The sequence below is a fragment of the Cucumis melo genome, chromosome 8 (assembly GCF_025177605.1).
Source record: "Cucumis melo cultivar AY chromosome 8, USDA_Cmelo_AY_1.0, whole genome shotgun sequence".
Lineage (NCBI taxonomy): Eukaryota > Viridiplantae > Streptophyta > Magnoliopsida > Cucurbitales > Cucurbitaceae > Cucumis > Cucumis melo.
Genome location: NC_066864.1, coordinates 26,696,199 through 26,704,882, shown reverse-complemented (window position 1 = coordinate 26,704,882; position 8,684 = coordinate 26,696,199). Strand labels below are relative to the sequence as shown.

At 32.8% G+C, this 8,684-nt stretch overlaps 1 protein-coding gene across 1 annotated transcript; it reads right to left on the bottom strand.

Annotated features, from left to right (window-relative positions):
• Window positions 1–4,870: 4,870 nt before the first annotated feature.
• LOC103501456 (uncharacterized) lies at window positions 4,871–8,142 on the bottom strand. Its single transcript, XM_008465030.3, has 3 exons — window positions 7,604–8,142; window positions 6,194–6,551; window positions 4,871–5,530 (listed from the first exon to the last, which is right to left on the bottom strand). The coding sequence occupies exons 1-3, from the start codon at window positions 8,122–8,124 to the stop codon at window positions 5,288–5,290; spliced, it is 1,122 nt and encodes a 373-aa protein (XP_008463252.1). The 5' UTR covers window positions 8,125–8,142; the 3' UTR covers window positions 4,871–5,287.
• Window positions 8,143–8,684: the final 542 nt, after the last annotated feature.

The window sequence follows — 8,684 nt, the reverse complement described above, 5'->3', positions numbered from 1 at the left end:
AGCTTCCAATCTACGAAATTTTCAATTTGAGAAATGTGGTATCAGTTGCTATCACTTATATCTTCTATCAGCTACGTTGATATTATTTGATATTCATGATAGCTACTATAAGTAATTTTTCTATATTGCTATCAACATAAAATGATATCACTAATATTATTTATCAATGATTGCGTTAAAAGAATACCACTGATAGCAACTATAATCAATGTATTAGAAAGATATTTTTTATAAGTGATATCTATTGATAGACTTATCAAATTTTAATTGATGAGGTTTATTTAGGCTATTAATTGATATTTTTTATAACTGCTAGCAATGATATTCTTCTATTGTTATCACTAAGAATATCTATCAATGATGACAACAGAAAGATATCCACTACAAGAAAATAGAGCATTCCCGACGCCGAAAAGGACGTCGACATAAAGAACGTCGGGAATAAGGGCTTTCCCGACGCCGTCAACAACGCGTCGGGAGATGCGTCGAGAAAACAATCTTTCCCGACGCACCACGAAGGCGTCGGCAAGTATACGTCGGGAAAAGGGTAAATTAATTTTAAAAAACGAACTATTTCCGACGTCGTGAACAGTGCGTCGGGAGCGGCATCGGGAATAGGGGTTTTTCCCGACGCTGCATCAAACATCGGAAAAAACGTTTAATGAGCATTGGGAATTCCCCTTTTCCCGACACGTTTTGAGGGATTTCCCGATGCCACATCACTGCATCGGGAAATCCCCTTTAAAATCGTTTCAGTTCTGTATTTTACAGAACCGAAACCGAGAGGGGAAAAGAAAGGAGAAGCCGAGATCGTCGTCGCGATTTCCGTCCCCCTTCCGCCGCCCTCCCTCGCCGTTGTCCCTCGCCGCCGTCTACCACTTTAGGTAAGTGGAAAAGGAAAATTTATTTAGTTTAAATTTATGTTTTAGGGTTTTTTTTTATGAAAATTAGTTTAGGATTTTCTTTTGGAATAGATTTTTGTTTGTTAAATGTATTTTTGTATAGAGTGTGTAATTTGTGGTTGAATTGAAATTTGAATGGTTTAGGGTTTAGGGTTTTTTAGAAAATTGAATTGAGGGGGGATTTTATAGTTAAATGAAAATTGAATGGGGGTTGAATTGGGGGAGGGGGTTTATTGTTAAATTGAAAATTGAATTGGGAGGGGGGTTTATATTTGAATTGAAAATTGAAATTAGAGGGGGGGGGGGGGGATGTATAGTTAAATTTAAAATTGAATTGGAGGGAGGGGGGATTTATAGTTGAATTGAAAATTGAAATTGGAGGGGGTGGGGGAGTTAATAGTTAAATTGAATTGGGAATGTAATATGTGTGTTAAGATTTGTTTTGGCTATCCTGCAGTTATGGTAGCTTGTTTGTGTTGAATATTTTTATTGTTGATTTGAGATGACTATCCTGCAGTTATGGTAGCTTTTTTGTTTTGAATTTGTTTATGTTTGGGATGGCTATCCTGCAGTTATAGTAGCTTTTTTTGTTTTGAATTTGCTGGTACACTTGTCACATGCAAGCGATGAGGAATTATAGTGACAAATTAAACCACGTATGCACATATTTATATCTAGTTTATATATTTTGATTCTAGCTATGTGTTCGTATTTGGTTATTGAATGTTTGTTTTCTATGTCCATAGTCATTATGTCATATCGACGATCAAATTTTATGGAGATGGACGATATGTTCCTCCAGTTTGAGGATGATTTAGATAACATTGCGGGAGGGTCGTCATCTGTGGACGACAATACGGGTGAGTCTAAGAATTTTCTTCATTTTAACTTACAAATATTTCATGTAGGGGTTTCTAACTTTATATGTTATTGTCTATTTATTGAGCAGGGTCTTCTTCTCAACAAACGACTCCGACTCCTAGAAGACGTGCGTAGTCTCGACTCTTGGAGTTAGAGCACCGCGTTGCAATAAATGGGCGCATTCTGATGACGATCGCCCCTGGAGCGGAGAAGCCTATTTCTCCACACGTCGTTCGCTTCAGCCAGGCGATAGGCGTGTGCATGCAAAAGATATTTTCCATTCGCTGTCTTAAGTGGGCGGACGTTGGGAGAGAATACATTGAGGTCGTCAAGGGCGACCTCCAGGTAATTAAATGCACTACACATTTATATATGATTTCATGTGAAACATATCTAACTTTAACCAATCTAATGTGTTATGTTTGTAATGTGTAGCGATTGTTTGTGCTTGATTTCAATGATCAAGTAATGAACAGGTTTGTTGAGCATCAGATGCTCACGACCTTTAAAGAGTTTCGGGTCGACTGTCATAGACATTTCAAAAAGTACAGCGGCCCGGAGGAGGCTCGTGCCAACCCACCAAACGCATTGGTTGGACGTGATGAGGATTGACACTTCCTACGCGACCATTATATCAGCCGTGCATTCCAGGTATTTGTCATGATTAATTATGATAACAAGTTTTAATATGTATAAGAAATAAACAATATAATTGTTTTAATGCAGGAGCAATCACGGACGAACAAGGCTGCTAGACAGAAGCAGCCTTACAATCATAGTAGCGGGTCTAAGTCGTTTCTACAACGACAGTATGAGCTTGCTGAAAGAAGAGGGCAGCTGGTCGATCGTGTGAAATTGTTCCGAAAAACACACGTTCGAGCTGGGACATTCATGTCGCAGGCCGCCGAGGATGCGCATGTAAGTTATACCCTTATTAATTATCCACTTTCATTATATATTTTTGCGTGTTACCTAACATAATTTTTAAATTTGTTGCAGAATCAAATGCTGGAACTCCAATCCCAACCTACCCCAGAGGGTAGTCAGCCACTCTCTGAGGATGAGATATGCGATCAGGTGTTGGGTAGACGACCGGGCTACTAAAAAAGCCTTGGTTGGGGACCCAAGCCAAAGGCCCGCAGAACGGCGAGTGCAAGCAGTTTGTCGACATCTTGTTCGCAATCCACAGAAAAAGAGATTGAATTACAAGCTAAACTTCATGAAGCTTTGGAACGGATTGAAGTAAAGATAGAAATCACCAAGCATTAGCTTCACAAGTGGAAGCTATGAAAAAGATGATAGAAGAACTAACTCGTGCACAACAAGGACCACCACATGATCCCTAGCTCTGCGGTACGTATATGTCTCTATTATTCTTAAGTTTTTGCAATATATGATTATGTATTAAACTTAGTTATTTTTATACCATTTTTAGGATCAAAGGTGTAGAATGACGTGCATACGTACCTCGTTGGGAGACTTTTCATTATGTTTATGTTTTTTCTATTTTGAGAACTATATTTTGTTGTAGTCAACTTATTCGTATTATTAATTTTAATTCTATTTTTTTAATTTGTGTTTGTATATTTATTAATTTATTTTAATTTATATTTAATTTGTTTTAATTTAATCCAAAACGTCGCGAAAATTTTTTGAGCAATCCGAACATCATTGTGAATGTTTGAGCAAAATTTTATAAGGAAAAAAGTAAAAATAAAATATTTAAAAAAGTATATAAAAAAGATTTCCCAACGTTCTTTACGTTGGGAAAAAACGTCGGAAAAGAGGTTTTTCCGACGCTGTGTTGGTACGGCGTCGGGAAAGCCTCTCGCGACGCATTTCTCCCGACGTTCTTCCCGACACCGTTTTGTACGTCGGGATATCCTTTCCCGACGAACTTTTCATTTTCGCCGACGTATTTGTGCGTCGGGAGTACCCCCGTCTCTTGTAGTGATCACTCATAGCATCCATAAGTAATATCCTTAATAGACTACTATATATCAATGATATCAAGGTAATGTTACTATAAAGTGATATTGTGGTTGTTTCTTTTTAGCATAAATGGAGAAAGAAAATAGTTCAGATTAGCATTCTATCGGTAATAGCTTTGGATCACTAATAACATACTATCCATATGATAGTTTGTATTACTAATAGTATAAATGAAATTGATATAGTTGCAACTTTTGTTGAAATAAATTATTGATTTCAGGTTATGCTATCTACATTTATATAATTTAGAAATTCAAAGTTTACGTTATCAATGATAAATTCATGAAAAATGTATTGACATATTAGGCATGATGTCATTGATAGAAAACATCGCTGGTAGCATGATATATTAGTGATAGAAGTCATCACTAGTAGCATGAGAAGAAGGAAAGTGAAGGGCAAAATTGGTATTTTAGAACAATTTACCATACGACTAGTCATTTTTGCAAATATTGATGCAATTTGCTGTTTAATTAGACGATTTTTGTTGATTATCATTGGTTCTTTCCTCATATGAAAGTGGGCTTTTGAGCCCAAACACATCTGCTTCAAGTGGGTCAGATTACCTTCTTGGTCCATCTTTTTTATTTTTAGATCCTTTTTCTTTCCTTCCGACCATGGACAAGGTTTAAAATAAGAATGTTGAAGAAATCTCAAATTTACGAAAATATATATATATAATTGAAAAATCAATGGTAAGAAGATATTTTAAAATATTATTTAAATGGATAAATTAACCTTCTATAAGAAAATTAAATTATTTTTTGTATTTACATTATGTTCGCATTAGAAGTATTTTGTTACTTATATTTTATGATTTCTTCTAACAATATGACGGAAGTGTCGCTTATCTCCTATATCAATGTCAAATATGTAAAAAATTAATGTTGAGCATCAACAAAAATTTAATACATTCATGCCCTTTTGACAAACAAATTAGTCTTTTTACTAACGATTTTTAATTAGGTTTCTTACAGAATTAACTCATTGGGAACTTCTAACTCAGTAGTTTAAAAACTGTATTAAGAGATAGATACCCATGAACGAAATTCCTTTGAATCACCATCGTTGCATCTCCATAGATAAAGAACAAACCAAACAAGAGCAAATCACTGTTATCAATACACAACAACTTAGCTTTATATATAATAACATTAATAAAAAATAAAAAAAAAGTCAAATTTACAAAGAAACTTCGACATTAATACACTCGAAACTTTCTTCTCTCACACACTAAAATCGAGATTTCCATTCCCAAACATTTCACACACACTTGTATTACAATGTGTATATATATTCAACAAACACAAATAATGTGTAGAATATATATTTCAAATAAAAACCCTTCAATCTCTTTCAAACCCAAATACCACACCACAAAATTCTATACAAAACCAACAACGCCAATCAATCAATATATATATCCAAAAACTTTGCATAGAATTAGGTTTATATATATATATAAATCACAAAGATGGGGAAGAGATCGAGAAAAAAAAAAAAGAGGGAAGGGTTTTTGAATATTTGTATATTTAGGGTTTGAAGAATGAAGAAATGTAAGTGTAAAGAAAGTAAAGGGAAAGAAGAAGAAAGGCAACGAAGATTTGATCAGAAATGGAAATGATTTTTGAATGGGAATTATTATTATTATTACTCAATAATAAATTAGGGTTTGAAAATTTGAGGTCAATGGAGAAAGAGGTTTGTGTTCCAAGCAAATCTGGTACAAATATCATCTCACTTCTTGCACTCTTCAATTTTCCAATGCTCATTTCCTACCAAAACCATATCACAATTTTATTAATTAATTCATAATATTAATCACATCATTTATTACATTTTCTTTTATAACTGCAAATTTTTGGAATTAATTTTGAAATTGCTAACATCATTTTTTTTTTCTAGGAATACATAAGTGAATAATGTGAAAATTATAATCTATATATGTGACTTGAAAAATTAGGAAAAAATTCCAAAAAAGAAACGAAAATTCTAACAAAATCTTGAATCTAGGCCTCTATTAGATTTGATAAAAAATTTGGCCCCATATGGTAACAACTTGATTTTTTTCATTATTTTGAAAATTAAATCTATACCCATCCTTTGATCTTGAAATTTATTATTTTGTTATCTACTTTCTATTAATATTTTTAAAAACCAATCCAATTTTAGGAAATTTAAAAAGAATAGTTTTAATACTTAAGACCAATTAATATTTATTAATTTTCTTTTTTAAAAATGGTTATTTTTTTAGTTTATACATTTTTTAAAAATTGGGTTGAGCTAAACACACTTTAAAGAGATATAGATTAAAAATATAACAAAGTAGTAATCAAACAAAATAATATAAATAAATTTTTTAAAAAAAGATAAAATGGTAAAGTTGAGTTAATAAACAAAATAGTTAGGAAATGGAGGAGTTATGAATGAACACATACCTGGAATTGTTTACCAATGGTGACAACAATGGTATCAGCAGCAGCATCAAAGCAAAGTGAGTATTGTTTTTGTTGCTGACAAGAATAATTCACATAAAATTGGCAATGTTCTCCTGGAATTTCAAGCTTCATCATCACTTTCTCATCACTTTCTCTCTCATTTTTTGAAAATTTAGTATTATGATCCTTTTTCCTTTCAAACAGATCATTTGGATGATGATGATATCTGTAGATGCTAAAAATTGTCTCTTTTTTCTCTCCTAATTTCTCCACATTCTCTCCCACGAATCCACATAATATCTCACTTAATTTCTCTCCGATGCCTTCTAGTTTCCTTCTTATTTTCTCCATCTTTTCGCTGCAAATCAAACCGAATCAAACCAAAATTCGGATCAAAATATAGTTAATGAGTTCTCAGAATATAAATGATTGGAATTGGAGTCAAAATACAACTTTTTTTTTTTTTAATCCTAATTAAAAATTTACAGATAAAAAAAAGTGAGAAGTAAATGATAATTGGAAGAAGAAAATGGGCAAATTGCAAAAACTACCTCTAAATTATACTTCCAAATTTTTATTTGTAAATTAAACAAGGGTAGAAATTGTAACAGTAGGATAAATGTGGAGGTTCGATTTTTATCATAAAGTTCAATTTTTACAACTATATAAGTTTAAAGGCCTTAATTAATTATTAATCTTATAAGCTTGAGGATGTAAAGGCAACTTACATTCTGTAATTAGCCAAAAGAGAGAAGAAGAAAAAAAAAAAAAAAAGAGTTGCTCTAAATTTGCTTAAAGTTTTTCAAAATTAGTTGTCTAAATTTAGATTAAGAAAAGAAACCAATTACATTGTACACTAAAATATACTAAATATATTTTTAGTTTGTTTTGTCAAATTAATATTAAGGGAAAATGTTAAAGTTTTTAGTTTTTTTTCTTTTCTTTCCGGTAATCTAATTATTTTATTTATACCAAATCTAAAAAGAAAAACCAAATAATATAAATAATAAAATTTAACAGAAAAGCTCTCAAGCAAAACTACTATAATAAATTTTAGGTGGTAAAGTAAAATTGGGACATAAACAATAAAAATAGATTTTAATTTGACATGAAACAACTAAAAAATTGTACAAAAAAAAAGTATAATAAATATAATCAACCTACTTTATTATGTTATATATTTTAAAAATTATATATATAATATATGTATTTATGTAACAAACTATATATATACACACACTGTGTATTTCTTAAAAAAGGATAATATATATAGTATGTAATAATAAAAAAATCTCTTTGAAAACGTTTCCATAAATAGTGGGCCTTACTTGGGCCAGTTACAGCTAAGCCCAGCCCATTTTCAATCATATCGGAAACAATCAAAGTAATCGGACGGGATCGGAATTTTACCTGATTTCCCGGTTCGTTTCGGCCTCCACAACTGTATTTCCCGACACCTCGCTGTCATTCGGCCGCCGCACCTGCAAAATCGCCTCGCGATTTCCGTCGTCCCCGTCCCATCTCCGATCATCAACTCCCTTATTACTATCTTCCAATACAGATTTAGCTTCATTCACCACCGACAGAACCTCCTCCCCGGATATCCCATGATTAACGATCCGAAACGCCCCAAATTCATTGACGGACCGAAGCATCCGCGCCACGGCTTCACCGCAGCCGGAAGAAACTAGCGATCGGAAATCGACGACGGCGGGAGTAGTATTGAAGCCGGAGGCGAAGCGGGATTCCGGCAAAGAGAGCTGGGGGAGGTGAGTGGAGTTCTCGAGGAAGGTTTTGAAGGTTTCGTTGCCGGCGGAACGGGATCCGGTGGCGGTTGGGATTGGGGAGGGTGGGGGAGCTGGGATTGTTAAACGGGATTTTGTGCGTAAGAGAGCCATTTTTCTAACGACGACGGTAGAGGGTGGCGGCATTTTTTGAGTTAATTAGTTTGATTACTTATATATATATATATAAAATAGATAAATAAATAGAAAATTGGTTTTGAAAGGCCCAATTGGGGCATTTTATGTATGGCGTAGTACACACGTTTTGTGTTTGTTCCCTTCATACTTATCATTTTATTCATTTCTTTTTTCTAATTTCTTTATTCATTTTTATTTTTACATTTTCGGTGTTCCATCAGTTTCCATTGGATTGTTTACTTTTTTTTTTTTTTTTGTCCAATTTTTAAATTATTTTTATTTGATAACTGTGTATTTTTAGTCTCAAATTTTAAATATAAGTTTCAACTGTTTGTCTTCTTTAATTAAATTAGAAGATTAGTTTTTTAAAAATTATCCATATTCCTTCTCGTGAATGTATAACACCTTCTTCCTTAATTTTTATTTCTTTATTCCATGTTCCTCCTTTTTCACAATTTTGATTTAATTACTACACAAATTATGTTTATCACGGGTTTAAATATAGTTTAAATAGTCAAAACGTTCAATACTTGATTGGAGTATTAGAAATTTGAAATATTCAAAATAAT

Coding starts and splice junctions, on each gene's coding strand:
- LOC103501456 (XM_008465030.3), bottom strand. CDS start 8,124: ATGCCGCCACCCTCTACCGTCGTCGTTAGAAAAATGGCTCTCTTACGC. Junction 6,552..7,603: donor GAAACGAACCGGGAAATCAG/GTAAAATTCCGA, acceptor TTTGATTTGCAG/CGAAAAGATGGAGAAAATAA. Junction 5,531..6,193: donor CCATTGGTAAACAATTCCAG/GTATGTGTTCAT, acceptor TGGTTTTGGTAG/GAAATGAGCATTGGAAAATT.